This window comes from Corapipo altera, unplaced genomic scaffold, assembly GCF_003945725.1.
Source record: "Corapipo altera isolate COAL_440 unplaced genomic scaffold, ASM394572v1 0, whole genome shotgun sequence".
NCBI lineage: Eukaryota > Metazoa > Chordata > Aves > Passeriformes > Pipridae > Corapipo > Corapipo altera.
Window position 1 is genome coordinate 18,867,899 of NW_020884872.1, and position 25,282 is coordinate 18,893,180.

The window sequence follows — 25,282 nt, forward strand, 5'->3', positions numbered from 1 at the left end:
ATTCCCAGTTGGAGTTGGGGCAGGAGTCAGAGTCTATAGGGAGTCTGAGGGACTGTTTCCTTCTCTCCAGGTGAGTAAGGAGCTGTCTGGCTGCCTTCATGGTGCTGCATGGTATTGTTCTTCTGTGTGCATTCTATTTCTTAATTTCTTTACAGTTTTGCCTTTTCCAGGTTTGTTATGTTTTTCTGGTAAAAGTTTCCTTGCCTATGCTTCGAGATATAGAGCAGAAAAAGGCTCAATGGGAGATCAAGCATGTCCAGTCACTTGTCCTGAGGAGGTTTAGCTTCATTGGTCACACTCTCTTTTTACAGGTCTTAGGTGACCCATGCTGCCTGTCGGACACGTGCCCTCAAAGCAGGTGTTTTGGCAGGGATGGAAAGAGAGACACGGGCCAGAAGAAGGTCCCGTCCCGTGTGCTGCACACTGCGAGCACCCTGCCTACTGCTGTGGGTTTTTCCTGAAGTCTTCAGCTCTCTCCGGCACAGCCGGGGCAGACGGGGGGGTCCCAGAACCTTCAGCCCAGGAGGGAGGGCGACGCTGCGCTGGTCTCAGAAAGGTCAGACCGGAGCTTTCCCCGGCTGCGCCTCGGGAACGATCGCTCCGAAAAACAACCGTCCGCCGCTACGCGATCCCTCCCCAAAACAGAACCACCCCGTGCCGGTGCGGCAGCGCCGGGACCCGCAGCTCCGGCGTGGGCGTCCGGCGGAGGCACCGGGGTGCGGGCGGCACTGGGACGGGCTCTCCCCGCTCCGGGGGGTGCAGACGGGTCCCGCCACCGCCGGGGTGCCTGTGCGGGGTGGGCGGCCCGGGCTCCCGTGCGCATCACGGCCGAGGGGGGAGTGACTCTGGCAGCCTGCGGCGAGCCCAGATAAAAGTTCCGCTGCTGCCGTCTCCCCTCCCCTTTTCTCTCGTAACTTTGTTTTTTTTTTCTCTCCCTCCCTCTCCCTCTCCGCAAAGTGACCGCGGCGGCGGCAGCCCCGGAGCAGCCCCAGCGCCGGACGCCGCCATGAGCCCCGCGATGCCGCCGTCGGGCCGCGCCGCCGGGGGCTGAGCCCGGGCGTGGGGGCCGCCCCCAGAGCCCCTCTGCGGCGGGCGCTGGAGGCAGAGGCAGCGAGAGCCCAGGCGGGACCCCCGACTGCCCCGCCGTGCCCGGGGCAGCGCCCGCCGCGATGTCGGCGCAGAGCCTGCTGAGCAGCGTCTTCTCCTGCTCCTCCTCGGCCGCCGCCGCCCCCGCCGCCGCCAAGAGCCTCTCCAAGCGGAGGCTCCGCCAGACGCGCAGCCTCGACCCCGCCATCATCGGCGGCGGGCGGGAGGACGGCGAGGGCGCGGGGCGGGCGCCGCGGGCGCGGGCGGCCGGCAGCCCCCTCGGGGAGCGCTGCGGTCCCCGGGGCGCCCCGCCGCCCCACGGCGCCTCCTTCTCCACCCCCAGCACCCCGCTGGAGCGGTCGCCGCCGGGCAGCGCGGTCTTCGACGAGGAGACTCTCCGCGGGAAGCGGAGCCCCGGCTGCGAGGTGCCCTTCCTTGCGCGCACCCCCTCGGCCCTGGCGCTGAGCGGCCCCGCCAACAGCATCTTCTCCTCGCCCCGGCGCTGGCTGCAACAGAGGAAGGGGCAGCCCTCGCCGCCCGAGCCTCGCCCCGCCGCCTACGTCGTGTGGAAGTCCGAGGTAGGCACGCCCGCCCCCGGGGACGGGCACCCGCCGCGCCGCCCTCGCCCCCGCCGCCCGCCCGGGGAAGCCAGCTGCTCCCGCCCGGTGGTGGGGACACGGCGCGATGGGGCCGTCGAGGCCGCCGTGGGTGTTAGTGCCGGGAGCCGGCATCCGCGGCCGTGAAGGGTCAGGTGTTTGAGGTTCCCTCGACGGACTCCATGTGTAGTTGTCTCAGGCCTGTAAAACCTTCCCCTCCCAGTTTCACACCTCTTAAACTGAAGTATGTGATGGTTTCTAACAAGATAGACAAATTATTTTTAATGTGCACACCCAGTGAGCTGTGATTTATTTGACAATGCACATGTGTCAAAACCGCATGAGAAGCAGTTGTATTCCAAGACAAATCCAACTCTGCAACGCAAATATTTATTCGTTTAACTTGGATGTCGTCGATGTTGGGCTGCAGATACCATACCATGTGGATAAATGTATTCAGAGAATGTGGCATTGTTTCTTGGTAGCAATTGCTTGGTGAGTTGGTTATGCAGAGCCCTTTGTAGCAGTAGAAGAAAAATTTTTTTTGTTCTAAGAAATTCTCCATCCTGTCCATGGTGATGAGGTTTCCCGCTTAACTGTTTAGTAGTGCCTCCTGGGGCACTGGGATCAGAAGGCAGCCTTTTCCTTTTTTTTCCATTTCCAAAGATGTGTGTATTATAAACAGCCAGTAATAAGCAGCAATAAGACACCCCGATTGTTCCAGTGGGATGCGGAAGCCCTTGAAAAATTATTACCTTACCCAGTGATCTGGGATCAAACTAGGCACCATGATGGCACAAAACGTAGTTTTTAAGGGCAAACGCTGCCTCTCACCCTGCATGAGCTCCTATATTCTCCTGTTTGCTTGGAGTATAAAAGTTGTCAATGTCTGCAAGTTGGGATGGAATGTCAACCTGTGGGTGGTGACTGCAGGCAAGAGGCTGGTTAATGTTTAAAGAGGCAGTGAAGATTTTTTGCGGTTTTGAAAAATGGATTGTTAAGTCTTGTGATTAGGAGTTACTCTTAGCAATATTTCATCTTGATGCTTGAATACTAAGATAGTTAAAAATTCATTATTTCAAAGAACTTTGTGGGAATTGCAGCATCCGTGGCAAAAAACCTCCAGTGGACAGTGAGACAGTAGGTGGTCACACTAATGAAGGGTAAGTTTGCTGCTTTTACACTTATGATTTGATAAGGTACATCAAAAAGTATAAGATACTTAAGATTTCCTGTGCAGGGTTTCCTGACTGAATCCAAGACTCAGAATGGTCTCTGATCTCTAAATCTAAGCGGGTCTCCCTGTTTTCACTGAATCCACATGAAGCTGGTGGACACTTGGGGCATTTTTATCAGATCCGTATGTTGTCACACCACACAGCGCAGCACATCTTTGACTGCAAATTTAAAAGTATTGGTTTTTTTCTTAATTTGGCGTGTGAATTTAGCATTTTTAAATAGCCAAACCTCTTTTGGGAGGGGCGTATTATATTACTAAAAACTCTAATGCCATATAGTGATGTAATTTATAGTTACATTTGATGTTACTGTTCTCTGACAAATTGTTGTTTATGTGGCATTTGAACCTGAGTATCTTTCATACAGTTAAGAATGGATGTGTAACAAAGTGTGGGTTTGTATTTTGAAGGCACCTTTGCTATGGGTGGGGCCTGATTTTTCGAGTAACTGAAACGTATGTGTGGTGTAATTTTAAAAAAATCATTTTTACATTAGAAAAAAAGTAACCTCAACAGGTCATTTTGTTGTGAGAGAACAATTTTGGCAAGGTTTGAGCTCAGTGCTGTCAGGACAAGCAAGTATCCACATCTCTGTTGTGTCCCCTTGTCCGAGTGGGGCAGGTGACTGGGCCACCCCTTTCCATGAGCCCTCAGTTGGGCACAAGTGTCATCGCTGTCGTTGTCCCAGCAGTCCCAGCGGTGGGGCTGCCAGATGGGAACAGGGTGTGTGGCACCTGAATCTTGGCTCCCCCAGTGGGTCGATTTCATCACTGTGAATCGGTGTCACTGTGTGTCAGTTGTCATATATCCAGATACCTGCTAGTTTCAGAGTTCCTATTTTTGAGACATTATACAGATATTAACTTAGTTATTCAGCAAAGACATGTACAAATTATTTAATCTGTGTTTTAGGGAAACTGCACATACATAATTTTGATCTTATTCCCCCTCTTATTTCAGGCATGCATCCTAATGGTCATTCAGTTTGTTCTTATAATAAAATAGCATTATTAATACTCCTTTATTTATTTTTAAATTTTTTTTATTCTTTCCCATTTGGTCTTTATTGGAAAAGGTCTTGTTCAGTTTTTAGGAAGTGAAGGATTTTTTAGTCTCTGGAGCTTTACCCTGGCTATGGGGAAGCTAGTATGCTCAAGGAGGTGAAAAAACCACATTTTATTGGGTGAAAAGGAAATAACTGTTTATAATATTGTAAGTTTAAAAGGTCCCATTATTCAAATTATTGCATTCTCAGTAGGAAATCTGTAGTTCCATTTTTTTTTCAATTTAGAAAATGAAATACATTGCAATGGTAATTTTACTTGACTGTAAAAGACAACTGAATAGATGACTGCCAAATGAAAAAGTACATTGAAAATTTTGGTTGGTGTACTTAAAAATTCCCATCCTACTAGCTGGGAATAAAAGAATGCTCATTGCAAAGTCTGTTTTCTTTATCTTTATTCCAATACCCTCAGTATAATTGCACTTTTTTGAAAATATTTTTCTAGAGCCACTGTGCAAGCAACAGGTTTATGTGCTAGGAGATATATGTGATAATTATTTTCTTCCCCAATATGTTAATCTCTAAAGCAGTACAGAGAAGTAAAAATGCCATGGAGATTTCCTCTTCAGAACCCCCTCAAAATTTTAACTTCTGGGAAGGACCTCCTCCTCCTGTCCCAGGCTGGATCCGTGTAGTGGCATTTAGAGGGATGAGGTGAAGAAGGGGTTTACAGCCTGTGCTCTGTGAATCCTGCCCTGGGACAGCCAGTGCCTTGGGGCTGTGGAGGTAGGGGCACCTGGCACAGCTCTAGTCAGGTTTTAAAGGATGCCTGTCCTGCTGATCTGCAATTTCTGTATATGAGGCCAAAATGTCCGTAATAGCTTTGATACAAGGCCAGGAGAATAATGGATTGTTTATTTTGCCTTTTTTTGATTGTAGTTCTTTGACTTAAGCATTTTATAACACAAGCCTGTCTGCTGGACTATAGAGCGAAAGGTTGGTGCTCAGTTTGTGCCACCATTCATAAATAATTTTTAATGTAATGCCAGAGTGCAGAGGGGATTTCCATTTTCAGCAGCAGGTCACACCTAAAAGTGTTAGGCCTGTGTTCTTGGATCCACAGACTTTTGAATGTGAAGCAATATGTGACAAATGTGTCTCTGACTACATACCACACCAGAGTGATCTGGCTCTTTATCGACATGTAGTTTGTTTTGCAAGAATATTTTACATCTGTAAAGATTATTTTTGGTAGAGCTTTACTCTGCTGACAAGCATTCTTTCACCTTTTTAATATCTGCTCATGTATAAGCTGCTTAAATAAAAAGACCTTTTCCTGTATCTGTGGAAATCAGTGACAACATGTCCAGTGGTTTCAGCGGTGCAAAGCCAAGGGGTATTTTTAACAAGGGAAAAAAAGCATTCATCCTCTATTCCCACCTGATCTCAGCTGTCCTTTTAAGCCATTTCCCTTAAAGAAAATTCACTTTCAGTTAAAAAATTGTCTTACTATGCTTTCATTAAGTGTCTCATGTTTAAATGACTCTCTAAGTAAACTAAATATCATGGGAACAGGTGATAAAAATATCTAGAGATACCTTAATGCCTTGATTCTACCAAAATTTAGACATACATTTATGCTGATATATGTGTGCAGCAGCCTGGTCTGGGCCTCTCAGCATGTAGCCCAGAGCAGGCAGTGGTGCCCCGGCCGAGCTGCCCATGCCGCTCTCTTGCAGTGCCGGCCGAGCGGAGCGGCGACCCCTGCAAAGGGGCGGCCAGGGCCGGGCCCGGGGCATGTGGTCCCACGGAGAGCGGCCCCACAGCCCCCCGGGCCTGCCCTGCTAGCAGCCCATGCTGGAGCAGGTGGATGCATAGAAGAAGGCTGTTACCCTCTGTGGAAGGCCCAGGATGGAGCCAAGTCCTTCAAGAGACTTGTGGCCCGTGGAGGGGGAAATCCACGCCGGAGCAGGTTATTCCCGGGTAGGACTCATGGCCCTGTGGGGGATCCACATCAGTACAGCTCACCCTATGAAGGGCTGCATCCTATGAAGGACCACTGGGGTGCAGAGACCCCCTGCACCCCAGGGAGGAATGACCCTTGGGATGGCAGATTTGGAAGACCTGCGGCCCGAGGGGTGGACCCACGTTGGAGAGGTCCATCAAGGACTACTACCCCACAGAACAGGGGAAGGATGAGCTGTGGGCCCCCCCTGTAACCCATGGTGAGGACCATGGTGGAGCAGGCTGTTCCCCTGCAGCCCATGAAAGAGTGACCTATGGGACAGCAGAGTTGGAAGAACTGTTGCCCGAGGGGTGGACTTGTCTCCCCGCAGCAGTGCGGGGAGAAGGGAGAACATGGAAGGAAGGACGGGTGGGTGGAAAGTGTGTTTAAGGCTATTTTATTTCCCACTCTTTAGATCTTATCCTGTTAGTAATAAATTTTAGTATTAACCCCATGCTGAGTCTGTTTTGCCTGTGTGACCTCTCCCAGCTCAGAGCAGCTTTAGTTGGTGCCTAGAATCCGGCCAAGGTCAATGCACGACAACTGCATTAGTGGAGGTTCATGTGGTCATTAAGTGTGAGCACAGTGTCTCTTATCCTTAAGTACCTTGATACCTAACCCAGAGATTTTGCTATATGAATAGAAGAGGGGTTGGAACATACTCCCTTGCAGAGCTCTGATTAGCTGTCCTGGAAGCAAAATGAGGATCTAGCATGTTTAAATGGCTTTTTGTCACTTTTCTCTTCCTCCAGACATTAAAAAAACTGGATACTCCCCCATCCTCCAATATCGCTAACTTGCATTTTTCACTTTCACGGGGGCTTTTTGATGAGATGTGTGAGAACTGTATTTCGGAAGATTTTTGTTTTTTTTTAAAGTAAAAAACTGTGTGTTGGTATTTATCACTGAATTGACACACAACTAGTTTTGGCCTAAGTCCGCCTCATTCAATGCTGTAAAAGTTGTATAACTGCAGAATCTGGTGGGCAGAAAAGTTGTGGGTCTCTTATGGGAAGAATGCCATTAAAAGTAACTAAATATATTCAACATTTCTGATTTTGGCACATGCACTCTTCCCATTCCCAACTAAATTACGTCTGAAGACATTGGATGAAAATATGGGGGTTGACAGCTAGGACAGACAGAATTCCCCAAGTGAGCATTGCTTAAGTAATGGGAAAGGAACTTGTGAAAATAATAAAAATGAGACTGAAAAGTAATTTTGAGCAGCCTCTAAAATATCCACAACCCAGACTGCTGTATTGACTTCATGATGGAATTGCAGCATGGTTAGTTAGTTTTGCAGACTCTCTTGTATGACAAGAACTGCAGCTGTGACACTTTGCAGGTGGAGAACATTTCAGAAGTCTCTTTTCACTCTTCTGCAGTGCTGTAGCTATATAAATGTGTAAATATTAAGCCTGTTTTGGGGTGATTTTTTTTCCTTCTAGATGTAAATATCATAACTGAAACCAGCAGGGAGTTCTGTGCAAATATGGCTGAACACTCCTGACACAGTAGTAACTAGATCGTATCAGTGTCAGAGTTGCAGACTTGAAATCTTAATGTAAAAATGCACTAAAAATGAAAGCTGAAATGGCAATTGTATCTTAGTCTCTTTAAACATGATATAATGCTGTTCATATTTGATTCTCTGGCTATGTGTCATAGTGTTTGAGAGCATAAGGGTCACTGGAATTAAGCTAATGTTTTAAAATGTAGCTTTTGTACATTCTGTGCTACACTGGTTGTTAACTGAACCAGGTGTCTGGATTGTGGGAGAAGAGGCCAAATATTCCATTCAGCTTATGGAAACTGGAAGGGGAGCAGTAAGGAGGTGAGTGCAAGGTTCAGACTTCACTGGAATTTTACATTTCAACTCATTGTCCAATTTTGCAAGGTACTGAGCTTTCAGACTTCAGTCTAACAGAGTACTCAAATGTGTGCTTTCCTTTTGGCTGGTGAAGACTACTAGTCAAACCAGAGAATCGAGAAGAAATCGAAACCTTGAGTCACCATTTAGCCCTAGGAATTTTACTTTCTTTTCTTCTCTTTAAAACTTTTGTATCTATTATTTTGTACAGATTTTTAATCTGTGCTTGTTCAAAACAATTTCTATTATTTTTTTAATCCGTTCTTATCCTGTAGCAATAATACATATCAATGGAAATGTATGTGGAGGCTTTCTGGTTGAGTTTTAGTTTTTCCTAGATGTTTACAGATTGGCTATTTCAAGCTACATGTTTTTTCCACTCCAGTTGTCAGCTAAGAATTATTAAATCCCTGGGAGACTTGAGAGTGTTTTTGAAGGATTTGATGAGCTTCCAGTGCTTGACGCTTGCCACATTGTTGTGCTGGAACCAGATGCTGGGTACCACATGTTTGTGTGTTTGGACCTAAGTAGATTAGGTACTGTGTCTCTGGATAGTAAAAACAAATATTAGTTTCCCACCCTAAAGCTGTCATCTCTGGGTCATCATACTCACAGTCCTGGCTATGGGAACAGCTTGCATCAGCATCCCAAGTTGTGAAACAAGAGCTGTCTTTTCTGCTTCTTCCTATTTCATCTCTTTTGTGTCCTCTCAAAGAAAAGATCTTCTGACTTATAATATTTATCCATGAGAACTCTTCGTAAGGTCAAAAAGAGATTTTTGAGCTTTGCCTTAGTGAGGATGCATGTGAGCACTCAGTCCAATGCAGAAACTCTCCTGGTGGCTGCTGAGAACTTGCTTTTCTTTTTTCTCCCTGTTACTTTCTAAGTCCTTTTCTACACACTTGAACCCTTTTAGTTTGGGCTTGTCTTTTATCCATGTCTAGTACTCCTTGTTTTGTGTATCTTCAGTTATCCTCCATGCCAGATGTTAAAAAGGAAGATATGTGTCTTCTTGCTTTGATCACCTGAAATTCACTTGAAAAAGCAGCTGCTTTACTGTAGCTGTAGCCTATTATTTGGATAGGCCAAGTTAAATTTTAGTGAGTACTTTTGTTCTTATAAATGGACAGACTGGTTTTCAGGAAAGTACAAAGCATGTTACTGGCCTTGCTAACATATGAAAGATTCCTTTTGGGTTTTTTTGGGGTTTTTTTCAGTGCAGTTAGGATTACTTTTGCACTGTCTTGGAGTTAGGCTTCTCGAAAGGACTGGCTTCCTGGATTTGCTTTTCAGTGGTGGAACTGTACCTCTGCTGAACATCTATAACTAATGTTGCAAGAGGAAGACTAATACAAATTTTCCATTTCTATTTTCAGGTTTTATTTACTTTATTCCTTTGTTTTCTGCCACTGTTGTAATATGGCAAGATGGTTTCTGAGCACTAACTTTTTAGTTTTTTCTCCAAAGGGTAATTTCAGTTGAGTTGCACCCTACTGAGAGTAATGTGGTGAGAAACCAGTTGGCAGTGCTGTGTTAAGTTTTCCTTTGCTTTTCTCTCTAAAAGTCTAAAAATATTCCTGCTCCAGGAAATGTTTTTCATTCTGTTATATCTTTTGCTTCCCATAGGAGGTATTTCTTTTAATTTATTGAATAAACCCATAAAGAGTTTAGGCACAATAGGATCTTTGGGCAAACTGTTTAAGAGATCTCACCATCTTCTGTTTTTAGAAGATGTGCAATTGTTTCTTTATACAGTGCTGTCAGACTCTGGGGTAAGCTGACACTTACATGAAATGGGAGAATTTGAAGCTAAAATAGATGAATTGACACATCCGCTGTCACTTCTCGAATATCGTTATTTTGATTGTTCATGTTTCACACTTATCCTTCTTAAATCATAAAGAAATTCCTTTTCTCTTTTCCCTGCCCTCTATTTTAAAAGGATTGTGGGCAATATTTTGATCTTCATCCCATCACCACAATTTTTTTTAAGTGTATATGTATATAGGAAGGCTAAATCCTAGTAACGTCCTGGTTGGAAATCTGTTTTTAGCTGTTAATTTGATTTGATGACAGTGCAAACTGCTATTTGAAAGGGGTGGTGGGGAAAGACAGACTGGGATAGATTACGTTTTCATGTTCCAAAATAAGACCCTATCTACTCTATCGTAAATTAGAACAATATGGTTGAGTTTTCTTGTGGCTATTTCATAACATTCCTGCTGACAAAATACGACGTGCCTCATTGCTTCACTACTGTTTCTCAAGCATGTGTTCGTGTCTCTGCACCAAGTGACAGCTCTTGTAGCACCACACCATGGGGACATGTCTCGTAGGTCTTTCGAATGGGGCAGCGTGTTTGGAAATGATACAAAGTGGGCTGTGCCAGGGAGTGAGTATGAAACCACAGCCAGCTGGGAGAGTTAGGCAGCCAAATTACTTAAATAAGCACAATTAGAAGTCTTACTTATTTCAGAGAGAAAGTGCCTTAATTCTGTATTCACTAAAGGAATGAGATGTAATTGGCAGTCAACATGTATTGAGGGTTTTAAAGCAACTTTTTAGTAGAGTGATTAGTAAGATTTACATTGGTAAATTTGCATATTTTAAAAGAACTGGCACACTGTCCAAAATGCTTCTCAATGTAACAGAACCTCCCACCTGTTTTTTAGCCCAAATGCAGGTAAAGTGTACCACCTCACGTGGATCAGAGGAAAATGAGTTAGCTGTGTTAGTGAGCAGTGGAAGGTGTGCCATGTGGAGAACAGGATCCCTGCATGCTGGGCAGCGTGAGCAAAAAGGTAACTGATGGGTCAAGGAAACTGGCTTCACCCTGGTGAATCCACATCCGGACCCTGTTGTACAAGGGAGATTTTGAGGTACTGGAGCAAGTGTAGTGGAGGGCCATTAGAACAGTTAGGGGATAAGGGGGCTTAATGCACAAAGAAAGGCCTGGAGAAGAATAAGGAGGAATGAATTCCTCTTTTACTACCTACGTGGGGACTAAGGACAAGATGGAGCTGAGTGTTGTTGGAGTTGCACAATGACAGTCATAAGTTGCAGCAAGAGGAATTTGGAGTAGATCTAAGTAAAAGAACATTCACAGCAGGAGTGGTTAAGTATTGAAATGGATTGCCCGGAGAGAGTGTGGAATCTCTGTCCTTGGAAGTTTTCAACCCTTGACAGGGCAAGGTCCTAAGGATTCAAATCACATTTTGAAGATGACTCAGCTTTGAGTAGAAGATTGGACCAGATGACCTCCAGAGGTCCTTTCTGACCTAATTTTTTTCTGTGATTCTGTGACTCAAAGTATCACTTCTTTCCACAGCAGAATGAAAACTACCATCCTTCCTTATGCTACAACATACCTTTGATGGAACAAAAGTTGCTGAATTGCAGAAATTATGATGCTCTCCAGCACAAGCATTTGAAGCAGGCTTGTACAAAGAGTGATTTCTTTCATTGCATCATTCTCCAAAGTTGTTGGTGTGCTTCTATTCTGTGAGGCATACCCTACTTTTACACTGCAGCTCCACTGCTGATGTCTCACAAACACAAAGAAAGCCAGGGTGGTTCTTTAAAGAAGTAGAATTTAAAACAAAAACCCAACCAAGCCCTTCTCAAATTCAAGTGTTTTACAGAGGCAGCTTGATGGGGCTCTAGCAGATCTTCAGCAGGGATTTGGTGGAGAAGTTTCAGTAACTACTTGCCAGGTAGGTTTCCTGTCAGCTTACATTTAATCAAGCTGGCCTGCTTATTCCAGCACTAGGGAGCCCAGGGCTTACAAGGTACCTACTTTCAGGACATTGTGTTATTGGGACAGCCTTGTTCTGACATTGAGCTCCATCCGCTTTTGCGGGTTGTTTGACTTTAGGTTTAAAAATATTGAACATTTGGCAAAACACCGTCATCTTTTCCTACTGTATGCTCATGACAGGCCTAAAACAATTCAATGCCTGTAATAAAAAGGTGGTACAGGAGCATTCCTGTCAATTCAGCGTTTCTAACTTTCATTTTTATCATATTGTATTATAAAAGTAAAAATATTCTGAGAGAGGAATGGAAGAAGGAAAAAAATTGAAGAGGTATGCAAGAAGAAAAGGAAATCTCCTGCCGAGCTTTGAGCCTGGAATTGCATCAGATACACAGAACAATAGGTGTGGCAGTAGGACAGTTCAGGATTTGCCTATATTGTCTTACACTGCAACAGTTAACCTGATACTGACCTTACAATTTATGAGCTTAAGGGTACAGTTATGTAACTGGAATCAGTCAAAGCTAAATTAAACTGGAATAGGCAGATGGGGCCACACAGCCTGGAAAAAGCTGGTACCAAATTGGCTTGCTGAAATAAATGCTTCCATGCTGCTATTTAAAAGGAGCACAGGTCATAATTTGCTACTGTTTATGATGCAGCAGTGGGCTTTTTTGAGCTTCTGGAGCATGTTCGTCAGCATCTGATCTCCTGTGTCCCTTCTCTTGCTCTTGAGAAATGATTTTGGCAAGTCTGCATTTAGCTGGCAGAGGTTTTGTCAAGCAGGTGCAGCCTCCAGCATTGAATATGAAATCCGGCTGACAGGAGGATCTTGCGCACAATAAAACAGATTTGATGGCTGGGACTCAGAACCTTTTGCAGTCTCTATAAGTACTTCTTTCCTTGATGGACCAGAATGTAAGAAGAGGAAAAGGTGACTTACAGCTGTGTGGTTCAAATAAAAGAAGATAAGGAAGGAGAGAAGACAAAACAGTGTAAGAAATTAAGTAAAACATCAGCAAGGCTGGAAAACAAGATTACTGTTGACATACCACCACTGCTGGGAAGAGGAGAGCTTTGACTCCTGCTTGGGTGTCCCTGCCCTGTCTTGCTCATAGTGTGATGTCCTGGTTTCCTCCAGGGAGCACTGAGCCCAAGGTACCATGCTGGGGTGGCTCTGTATCTCGTGGCTCTGTCTCCTGTGCCACCTGGACTTCTGAGAAGCTCCAGCCTCTGGTGTGGTTCAGTAAGATGAAAGGTTGGTGTTGGACTCAGCAGTGCGTGGTCCCTACTGGTGCTCCCTGAATAGTTCTCAGCATTGTCTCGTGATGAGATTTTCTGAAGCCACTCACTTTTGAAGATGAACCTTGAGTTCCTCAATTATTTAGATAGTTTTTGAAATATTATTCTTGATCTTTTGTATTGTTACTTTTTGTTATTGTAATTAGAGCCTTCTTTCTTTCTTCTTCCTTCCCAGAGGAGGTCTGTAATACTGAGGTCTTTCACACACCTGAATACCAATTTTTAGCGGTACAGAGGTCTTAAGCCTTGTTCATACACCTTCTTGGGCAGTTTCTTATTTTAGTAGCACTTTCAACTATTGCTGTTTAAAATGTAATTTATGTATTGTTTGTGCTTGATTTATGGTGATAACTATGTGCTTTAGCACAACTTGATATATTTGCCTTCTACTATCATTTGTTGGTTTTGGCTTGTGACAGCATATATGCTTGTTTTTTAGAAACACATACTGAGAAACACAAACTTCATAATCAGTGCATTATGAAGTCCAAATGTATGCACTTTACTTCTTTAAACTAGTAGCATCCAGCTTATACAGTCAGATGGTAAATGGAAATTCTGATTGCTGTAGAATGTGGGATCTGGCATAAGTGTCAGAATTGAAAAGAGAGTATCTGCTGTTCTTTGGTAACTCTGTGTGTTCTGTGATAGCTGACCTGGAGGGGATGCTCAGGGAGGGAGCTATGCTGCAGTGCCGTATTTGTCAGAGCTTCCTCTCTGGGAGTCTTTTTAAAGCAAAGCTCTCCAGCATTCGAAGTTTGGTTGTTTGGGAATCTCTCTGACAAACTGGCTGGAAGCTGGATATCATCTTCTTTCTACAGAGGAAATCCTTCTCGTATCCTGAAGGCTGCCAAAGGCTATGACCCAGCAGAAACAGTGAGGTGCCACTGCAGGAGGAGTTGGTAGAGATAATAGGCTATCCCTATTTCCAGCGCTCCACAATAACAGACTTTTCCACCAAAGCTACTTAATCCTGATGACAGGGGTAGGGAACAGAGAGAACATTTACCACTTGACAAGTCAAAGAGCTCTTGCATCTTGGAAATAGAAACATTGCAAGGAGCAATGATCTCATCTTTATGGCCGTGCTGCAGTTGTGGTGGCTGTGGTCTCAGGTGGCAGAACACCTTTCCTAAATGGTTTGAGGTCTTGGACACCTTTCTTCTAGACCAAGTCCAGCTATTTGGACTTAGCATTCAGCATGAGATTTAACCATAGAACTTTTTTGAGCTGAAGATATCAGGCTGAAGATGTAACTTGAATTACAGTTGCAAAGAATGAGATTCCTGGAGTGAATTATGTATTCCTGGCTTCCTTACAGTTTTTTGAAATATGCTCCCTTAGTTGGATAAAGGCATTTAATAACCATATTGCTGTGCTAGAGGGTGACTGGCCCCTTAATTAAAATAGGACCACAGCATTTGTAGGAAAGCAGGAGCTCTTCTTGTGCTGGATCTAACTCAGACAGATGGAGTGGAAGCCAAGGGGAAGGGAGAAATACATTGGGAAACATCTGGGCCAAATCTAAGCAAAGCTGGAAGGGAACAATTTGTTAGGATGTTCCCAAGGAGAAGAATGTGGAAGATTTCTATAGAATTTACACAGGGAGAGGTACACAGGAGCTTGCTTGATGACCCTTGTTGAAAGAAAATCCAAGGCTAGAGGAAGCTGAACACAGAAAAGCAAAAATGAGTTTGCTTGGCATGTTCCTTGGAGCCAGTGATAAAGGGCCAGAGGAGCAAGGGAAGGGATCTGCTTCCAGGTTTGAGGGCTGGGGGTGTTCGTGCAGCAGAAGCGGCTGCTGAGCTGTCGAGGACACAGAACAAGGTGCATGTGGAGAGTGTAATGGGACCTTCCATCTAGTCCAAAGGTTATTTTTTTTCCTCTGCTATTTTGGGTATTTTATAACCCAGCCTTTTCAAGCAGAGAGACTGAGAAGGGCAGGGAAAATTTGGGAAAGACTGGGATGACTGAACAGAGATCTGGAGATCAGTGAGCGTGGCGGGAGATGGAACCGGTGTAGCTGTTGTGTTGATGTACTGAAAGTACCGTATATATATTTTGAGATAAGAGATTGAGTTGCTGAGGCTTGTCTTAGTAGTGATTATTTTGTGCAGTGGTGAAGTGCTCTAATTTGTTTGGCAAACCTTAGTGAAGCCTGGAATTTAACCCCTAAGGAGGGAAATTGGGAATTGCATCTCTACATTATCACACCTTCTGTGAGGGGTAGTTGCCCAGGACAGCTGAGCTGCAAGTATATGATGAGAGGAAGGCGAAGACTTTAGGACCACAATAAGGGAAAAGTAAACTAGAGGTTCTTTGGGATGGTTGGAATTACGAACTACAGGGGAATTATTTAAATTTTGTGACAAGATGTTTTGCCTGTAAAATATATTTAATACTTGTATTGTTTCATTCTTTCTAAACTTGCAAATTATATTTGCTGTGTTATATTTCTGCATGGAAAATATTCTTTATGTCTAGATCTTTTTCTTCCGTGAATGATTGCCACATGCAAAAATGTTAGTTTAACCATTTCACAATAAACTAAGTACATCTGGAGTCCAGGTTACTGAAAAGCTGTTACTAATACAACATTGCAACATACAATGTCAAGGAAAAGAAAAATAATGTAAAATGTGCCATTTCTTAGTAATGTAAGTCAAGGTTTTATTGTCCATCTCTTTCATTTTGTCAGGAAACATTGTCCCAGTTAAGAGGTGTAGTTTCCTGGAGATGAGACACTGCAAAGCAGGATGGATGAAGTTTTTAGTGGGTAACCTGGGGCTCCTCAGACATGTCTTTGAAAGTTTAGTGTGGTGAGTCAGTGGGATACTGCTTTGCATTCCAGTACAGCAGCTTCACAGTTCTGTATATGCCACCACACCAGGGACCACCATGCTCGATTCAGATGACATGAGATGTCCCTACCAAACTCCTCCAGATGCTTTTTATGGACGTGCTTCCAGAACAAGGAGACAAGTGAGTGGTTGAGAGATCAAATAGCTGGAGGTCAGTTGCCTCCAGAGAGAACTGGAGGGCTTTTGCCTGTATTTTAGCGTGGTTTATGCTCAACTGGCGGAACATCAATTTGTACTGAATTTGAAAGAAACAAAGAATTTCTTTTTCCATGCTTTGTATTAGGGTAACTCTGGAAACACTCTGTTTCTGGTTTTGCTTTTGTTCTTCACAGCTTTTTAGGAAATATTTGAATTAGAAGGGTTCAGACAGTGTTCAAGACCATTGAGAGAGAAATTAATTTGCCCAGCTTGGAAACAGATCAACTATAGATTTTGCTGCAGGGACTAAGAAAGTTTTTGCCCTTTCTTCCTTCCTCCCATGGTACTATGAATTAGGTCTACATCCACTCTGTAAGAATATTTATTTTATTTACAGTACGCACAGCTCAGATGGTTCTTAGAGTATCTTTTGACTTCCTCCCAGAGAGAGGGACAGAAACAGTGGACAGGCGATCGCTTGGTCCCTAGGAACTACCTTGGGGGTAGGTCATTGAAGCACTAGGGACAAGGCTTGAAAAATCAGAGCTGCCAATGAGTCCGTGGATTTGATGGCTAATCCATGTAGGAGTTTGGGAAGTGTCTGCTGTGAGGGCTAGGTCTCTGTGTCACATGGCCCTGCTGAGTAGGGCAGTGGGTTTGGGTGGGGTTTGGCAGTTGCTGCTGGGTGTTTCCCTGATGGGGTGAAGACGATGCAGCATTAGTTATTTCTGGAAATACTATTTCTGGAATATCCAGCCTAGAGAAATTATATTTAGCTGTTAGATAACTGGTTTAAACTGGGATTATGCCCAAATTTGGGATGAGACAGTAAAGCTCACTGATAAGAGTATCTGTTGTTTCTTCTCTTGCATTAGGGGGTTGAGGGACAGAAATGGGCATCCAACAGTGTGCAAATCCATACAGAATCCAGAGGATTTGTGTGGGCATCCCTGCATCACAGGTCCCCTTGCATTGCAGAGGTGATTTTTACATTACCATAATGTCTTTGTGGGTTAGAACATCTCATTACAAGGTGTATAAACACAAAAGACTTTTTTTAATTTCCAAAAACGTTACATAAGAGACAATGGATAGATACAGTTGAACCAAGAATTGCACAGAGACTGTTTGGTGATATTTAGTGGCCTCAGCAAACAAATGTTTTGCTCTTGCTAAGTTTTAGAGAGTCTTAAACCACAGAAATAAAAGTTAATATAATATTATTACAATAAAACATTATTTAGTGGTAATTTCTTCAACTGTCAGAGGAGAAGGAGTTAAGTTCCCAGTGCACAAAACTCGTAACAGAGACCTGAGAAGGTGGGATGGACATAGGCAGTAGATGAGGATGATGGAGAGGATGGGACTAATTCGGGAGGGATATGTTTAGTGTTTGATGTAATAACGGGTGAGGTACAGTGGAATGCTACATAGAAAAGGTGACATCATCAAAGCCAAGAAGTCTTTGCAGAGTATTATGGATGCGTATAAGCAAAGCAGCACTGTATTAGAAAGGTGAGGAAAGAGAATACAAGAGCCACTGAGAAGATAGCAGTCTGCACAGAATTTCTGTCTGGGTTTTGTGTTGAAAAGGCTGTGTATTGACGATTTGTGTATAAATATAACTTCTTTTATTTCCTCGATGGAGGTACATGATAGGAGGAATATTGCACATACTGATCTTCGTTGCCTTCCTACCTCCCTTTCCACAGGCATGAGATTTTCCTCGTGTCCTGGAGAGTGTGTGTAGATGCACAGTGCAGCATGGTGTAAAGATCTCTGGTCTAAACTGGGAAGCTGATGTGGTATATAGCTGTGGCATATGTCTGTTGAAGTCCCAAAGTAGTGTTGTGGTCCCACAGTGACTAAGCTAAGAAATCTAATAAAATCTAATAGTCTTGTAAATTGCAATAATAATTCATTAAAAGTAAATGAATTTAAGTATCAGTCTACTTTCATCTCTACAGTACTTAAGTCTGCTTTGATTAGCACGTTATACCTTACTTGGGTGGTAATGGATCGTGCTTGTACTGTGAGAGGAGTTTGACACCTTTTTGATGTGAGATTACCCAGAAATGAAGCATAAACCCGAGTTCAGTTATTGCCCATGTAGTGATACCTCACCAACCCACTTGTCTCCTGTCCCAGCTGGAACCTGTCTGGCTCTCTGACAGCCCCTTGCCTGGGGCAGTTTTACTCTTCTTCCCAAAAGGTGTCTTACAATCTTCTTTCTTGATCCCCGTGAGCAGTGTTGGTTTTACCCCGTTGGTCTGCAGAGTGTGTGGGGACAGTGCACCTTGGACCAGTTACCTAACTGCTGTGGTAGTTGTTGGGTACCATTCCCTGTGGTGGATTACTGAGTCCTGATGTCTGGTTGACACCTGATACAGCCTGATGCTGCCCTTTTGGCTGGCAAAGACAGAAGCATCATCGTCAGGAAGGGAAGAGGTTATGTGTATGATTTTAAGTACATAAATTTACACTCTAGGCAGAAACACTTTTTTTAAAATAAATTTTTAAGAGGAGCAGAAGAAAGGCTTCATGAACAATACAAATACACTAAGTAATTCCTTTTGTTTGAAAGTTATCCAGTTTATTCCAAGGACATTTTGCAATGTTTTGTTTGCAGATTAAATGTCTTAATGGAGACCTGGCATCTTGCTGTGAATTATTAACACTTACCTTAATGAGTATTTACATATGTTTCCCTTGAAACTTAGCTCTGTAATTCTGTATAAAAACACTGAGTTTTCGAGCCTGTGCTTTAATAAAGGTACAGATGATGTACAAAGCGGCTGCTGGTGGTTTATACGTAACAGTTATGCTGAGCCTCCTCCAGTGTTGCTAACCATGAACTTAAGGGTTTCTTTCCTTTTTTTTATGACCACTTAGCTACTTCTGAACTGTTACTCTGTCAGCAGCAGTAATAGTAAGCCTCTTCTGTAAATACCTTATTATTTCTGTGTGTGAAGGGCATACCAACCTCCAACCATACACAGTAGTCTGGAGTGCTTTATTATTTGGAGCTCCATTCCTTCCCATACCCAGTGCTGGACCACAGCAGCCTGTGGGGCACAGAGCCAGGCACAGCATTTATCTTTTTCAGCACCTCAGCCCCTAACAAGGAGGGGTGCATGCCAAAGCATCTTACTGCCTTTCATTTCAATGGGTGTCTTCATGTTCTCCATTCACTACCTTCTTGGAGAGAGACTGTCAAGCTTCCACCTTTTGAATTGGTTAATACATCTCAGAAAGAGGTTGATTATAGCCAAGGTTGCTTGCTGCAGTTCCTGGTTCTGATCCTGGTGCCCTTCAGAAATGTGCCATCCTCCCCAAACCAGGGATTACTTCTGCAAGAACTTGCTTTGATGATAAGGAAACTTATTTCAGTAAAAATTAGTTTTCCAGTGGCCACTTTTATAGTACTGGGAAAAAAATGAGAAGAAGATGCCACAAAACCACCACAACCTGAAGACCCTGTTCTCCATTTAAGAGACCAGATATCTTACTTGGAAATGCAAATTCAGGAACATGACATGAATTATTGGCAACCTTGTCACTTGAGAAGAATTGGTTGTTACCTTTTGTCCTTTAAGATGGGTATTTCAGTGCCTTGCATGAGAAGGTGAGAGTAGAACAGGCAACTCCTTATCTGAGGTTTAGTATTTCAGCCTTGTTAGGGCACTGATGGCTTTTGCAGAAGTCCTTGCCCTGGTAGTTAGCCATTACCAAGAGTAATCTAATGATTTACCCTTTTTTGAACAAACATCTCCTAAAAGGACAGCACAAAGGATCCAGTCGCAGATGCAGTGAAGCCTGCTCTGCCAGCTCTGAATTTGTTGTTTTGGAGGCAGATGCACAGGAAACCTTCCCTGTGTGACTTATGGGGCAGCTCTGTCTGCCCAGGCTTGGCCACTGCAGGGTTGCTGTGCAACAGCGGTGACACTGGTGAGACAGCTGAACATGCCTGGCTGTCCTTGAGTAGTTGTCTCCCTGCCCTGTGAGATGCCCTGTGACCCAGGGGCTCCCCAAAGGGCCTGCAATGCACTGCCAGTGCTGCCTCACTGACTAGACCTGTCTTGGAAGTCCCTTCACTGGGGGCAGGTGTAAGGTGCCCGATATGCTGCTCCTTCACCTTTCTCTGCAGTTGAGTTGTAAAGGTGGGCTTTGCCTGGTGTTATAATCAGGAGGAGGCAACTTTGCTTCTAAAATAGCTTATTTTGCTGAAAGAGTAGAAGCAAAGGAGTGCTGGACGTACAGGAAACTGGTTCGTTTGAAATTAGGGAAATGGCAATATGCTTTAAGCATTAAGACGTGCAAAAGCGCTTTTCATTCCCCTTCTGTTAAATACATGGAATACCATTAACAGGGCAGGAAAAATTATACTCTTGAGTGAATATTTAATGTGCAAGATTTTACATATTTTTCTGTTCAAATCTTTTCATTTTAAATGGCAACTACCGAGGTGAATCCTAGAATTAGCTAAAGTATGTATTTCATCTCAGTTGATGAATCTCTTTAAACTATTTGAAAAAATAAGATTTTCAATTTTAAAGGAATACAGTTGTCTCTCCTTAAAGGCATGTATGTCAGCTTTTGTTTGATTTCTGATATTGGGCTCCAAGTCTGCTCACAGACATAGTAGGAGGGAGTTGCTCACACAAAGCAACTCACATTAATTAATATTTATGATGCATTTATCCTGCTAGAATGTACCAGACTTCAAAGGGCCATGCTTTGGTTGTTTTGCAAAAATGCAAGGCACTAGTCTGTAGGAAAAATATTTATAGTCAGAAAATCAGAGGCTTTTGTAGCAAGTTCTGCCTTTAAAAAAAAAAAAAATTAGAGAGATTGGCATAGCCAACAAACATGAAGCTTTATCAAGCAGGATGCTGATATTAATTGGCATGATTTCTTTATTAGTGATGGGCTTATTTAAAACATGTCTTAACATCTTATGGAATCAAGTAGATGTGACTTTGCAAATGGTGTGATGTTTCAACAGATGTGTAAACACCCTGCCCTTCCTAACAGGAAAAGGTTACAAATAAGTCAGCTTTAAAATTAGGGTTGGTCATGTAATGCTCATGAAGGAAATATAGCCTTTTATACTGGAAAAATAGAGGGTATCCTGGTTCCTATATTTGGACTGAAGCAATATAATTTTTTTTGTCAGGGAATCACAACTAATGGTCTATTTTTAATACATGTGCTTATTTTAATATAATGAAAAGTAATATTAAGTCAAAAAAGCTGTAGATCACACTGATCACACAGACTGATGTCAGTCAGGACTCTGTTGTGGTCTTCACTTGACGGTATTTATTTCTGTCTGTGATGGGGGTTTGTTTTTACAGTTAATTTGCCTTTCCGTAGTAGGGAGGACTGTATTTATTAGATTTTACCATGCCTAATCTTACACGAACACCTGCTGGGAAGCTGTAATACAATGTCAACTGCAGCGGTGAGATAAGGACCTGATTTGTTTTTACTTGATGCTATTTCATATTTACCATATTTCTTTAAAAAACATTTTGGAAATTTTGGTTTGGTGTGCATATTTGTTTAAGCTGTCCCGTCAATCACTGCTGTGTTTCAGTTCCATAAGCAGTGCTTTGTCTGACTCCAGTACATCCCTGTGTGAGTCTCTTGATAATCTTTTATTTAAGATGTGGTCTGTCTCTTTCCAGACTTCCTACATCCACAGTCTTATTTAATTTTGAGACTTCTCTCACTTCCCTGTTCTTCGTTGTTCTGTAAATGACTCAGTACTTCATGGCTTAGACAGATCTTCATAGAGAGACTGTATCTATGAAGTAGAGAGAAGTAAGCAAAATTCATCTAGAAAGTGTGTTGCTCCTATGACTTGCTCCAATATCCTGAATGGTAAAGAGATACCAAATGTGTATGATTATTGAGTTATCCGTTATGCTGTTTGCAACTGGTGAATTAACATGAGTAATTTATAAGATAGTATTTGTGACAAAATACTTTTAGTCGTTTTTGTATGGGGTATTACATAGCTTTGCTTAAATGTCTTACCACACTTGGGAGACAGTCAGTTGACATGTTGTTCATGTTAGAAGTAACATTCAATAGGATGTTAATTATTTTGTCTTTATATATACAAGCAATATTATATTCTGTATCCCTTGAATTGAAGGACATCACTCATTTTGATATTTCCAAATAAATATGATTTCACCTATACATGCTGATATCAGAAACAAATATGCCGATGAAAAGATTTAAAAGAGCAATATAGTTACAAATTTATTCCTTGTACATGTGTATGTTCCTGTATAGTTTCATGCACAAATAATTTGTGTACAAATGAAGGACTAAATGTTTCCCACATTTGGCTCTGGCAGGCTGAATTGTATGTGTGAAAACTGGACAAAAATAAAGATTTGTTATTTGCCTCACAACTGAGGAAGCTCTAGAGCACAATATTTTCCTCCGAAGTCCACTTTAAGCTTGTGTTTAGTAAATTAGCTCTGGATCTTCCTATCCAGTACTAGTCTAGCATAGGAGGAGGAGCTTTGGCTCATCGGGTACTGACCAGCAAACTGAGGTGTGTGCGTGGTGCATCTCGATGTGTCACTTTAGGACAGGGATATGCCAGGGAGCTGATCCCCATCTGCTGACACGAAGGAGCCACATGGATAGGCTGAATCTTGCTTCCCTTGTAACTCTTTTTCCTTCATGTAGAAGTGAAGAGGCGAGGGAGTGGGACAAGAAGGTCTAGTGGGAACCCAGGTCCTACCCCTGGGTAGGGAGAAGAGCCAGCTAGAGCAAAGGGTGCAGAAGAACTCCTGGATCTGTCAGTGAAGAAGTACTCCACAGAGCTAATTTAGCTGAAAGTTTAGATTGGCTGTCCCTTTACATTCTTAGGGCTTTTCTGTGTTTTAGGAAGAAAGCATTGTATAACTGGTGACTTTTATTATGTGACTTTCACAGGTGCTTTTCGTTTTTGCATGTGACTGTGTATCCACTGCTTTTTCCAACAACAATGTTATTGTGTTTAGAGTTATAGAAAAAATGTGTAGAGCATCATGCTCTGGGTGATTGTGTAATTAATGACTGCTTCCCACTTGAGTTTAGAGTCAAAGTTATACAAGCAGTTTTATCATCAAAAGTTTCTAGGTTTGAACACTTTGTGTTCTCATGAGGTGGCCTCTCATACGGGATTGCAGTTATTGACTGCCAACATGCAAAGTCTGAAAGAGAAGGATGGGTTTTTTTCCTTTTTTTCTTTTTTTTTTTTAAGTCGGTCTATCCAGATCAGAATTCTGGGAATATTTAAAAAAATAACAGTTACTTTGTTAGAGTCTATATATGTGTGGAAATGTGGAGTTGTTGCAGTTGATTTTTTTTTGTGTTGTTTTGTTTGGCTTTGTTAATGGTGAGCTGCCAATGAAATGATTAAAATTCCACCCACTTCAGCACAATCTGTATAAACAAGGGCCTTCAGAAGGCCAGGGCTCTTTTAGTTCTAATCTGAAAAATGTACAGTCTTCATTCAGTGTCTTCATTATCTTATTTCCACTCTGTTCTGGTTTATTGGGGTCTGCTCCATTAAGATGATTCAAAATGCTTCACATTTCCCTGGCTAATGACAGGGGTAGGTGAGGTGTCCTCTCCTATTCCCTGTCTTCAGTTTCCCTGAGGTCTCCCCATTGGCTTTCAGAGCTCAGTTGAATTGAAGATTGGCTATTTTTGTGAAAATGCATTCACTTTTAATGCTTTAAAATGGGGTTAATTTCTTTAGGATAATATAACTCTGGGTTGCAAACAGACTTCAGTAATAGGGAACAGACTCCCAGAGAAAATGTGGCTACTTGGAAGCGATTTGGGGTTCTGAGCAAAAAGCTTTGACAAAGCTTTCTTGTCTGTTGTGAGTAGGTAAACATACAAACTTTGCCTCATCCCATTCCTAAAATAAATGTGTCTGCAGACATGTGCTGTGGGTATCTAGAAAAGCAAAATTTCCTTTAATCAAGGAGAAGGAAAGAGATCTCTGAGAATATCACTAAACCTGTAAAATTTTTCTGGAATATACAGACAAGGAGGTCAATCATATCTGTAATTTCATTAAAATCACAGTAAGCTAGGGAAAAAAAAGTATTCCATTGTCTTTTGTCCTCAGATGCTTTTGGCATTCTCAAAGGTTGTTATTTAATCTTTTATGAGAACTTCACAAGTGCTAAGGATGTCATATGCTGTCTATATCTGAGTTATAACCCTTTGCTTCTTGACTGGGTCTTCAGTTATGTTTTTATTAGTAATCCTTTAAATCATCTTTGGGTTTGCAGTTTATTTTGATCACTGATTTTAAATGTGTACTTAATTTAATAACTGAGGGATTTGATTTAAAACTTTTTGGATTGTGTTTCATAGTTATTTTTCTTGCAAAAATGATTTGTATTGATTCATAGCTGCTTCATGTGTTAAGTGTCAATGGCAATTTAATCTTTTCCTTAGTTTGGTACTTCTTTTGCTATTCAGACTGTGAAACTGCATACATAGTCTTTGTTATAGATGGTGAATAATGTATGTAGCATGTGGTCATGTTTTGCTTGTGGTAATGTCTTCTTGGAATTCAGTTTATGAGGCAGAAAATCAGTGTAATAAAATTGGCTGAATAATACTGAGTTACATAAATGAGAAGCTCTGGAAAGTGTGTAAAATCTTGCTTTGCTGTTGAAACTAAGGGAATTATCAGACTGTTAAACAACACTGGATGTACATTAAAACGATAATTTTAATTTGGATCAGGTGTGTGTATTTTGAAGCCACTCTGTTGATTATCTGCACTTGTTGACCTTAGTTGAGTTCACATTCTGGAGCAGCCTTGGAGCATGTTAATGGACTTGCTTTTACATGAAACTACATTGCAAAATGCACTAATGCATGTTCAGCCTACATCACATACTCAGGATGTTTGAAGAAGCAAGCTGTGCTTTGGCGCTACAGCTAAGGGAATTACTAACTTGTTAGAAATCCTGGACAGCATCAGTAGATAGGACTGTGTATGTGTCTGAATGGACTGTTCTTGGTTTCCATTTCTTTCAGACTTCAGAGCTATATGAACCTCTTCTGTCAAGTATGTATAGATTGGAAGGGAAAAAATCCTTATTTCCAATCAGTTCTTCAAACCTCAAGCAACCCTGTTCTAGAGCTGGGCCGAACTAAAGAAATGCTCTTTATTATCAACAAAATAGTTTGTGACATAGGACACCACTTTGCTTGTTTATCACTTTGATGCATCCTAGAGGTCGTTAAGCAGTTTGTTCTCCAGTTGAGTGGTTTACTTCCTTGTAAACTTCATCAGCAGATATGTACTATTTGAATTTAATATAACTTCTTTAATACAATGAGAAAACACAAGTTTGTAGTAAATGAAATCTTGACACTGAAAGT

At 42.5% G+C, this 25,282-nt stretch overlaps 1 protein-coding gene across 1 annotated transcript in view; it reads left to right on the top strand.

The window, feature by feature from the left end:
* Positions 1–1,163: 1,163 nt before the first annotated feature.
* The window catches only part of ARHGAP6 (Rho GTPase activating protein 6), a 323,769-nt gene continuing 299,650 nt past the window's right edge, over positions 1,164–25,282 (top strand). The window contains exon 1 of the mRNA XM_027639009.1: positions 1,164–1,664. Coding sequence (XP_027494810.1) covers positions 1,170–1,664 — 495 coding nt within the window. The 5' untranslated portion in view covers positions 1,164–1,169. The remainder of the gene's footprint in view (positions 1,665–25,282) is intronic.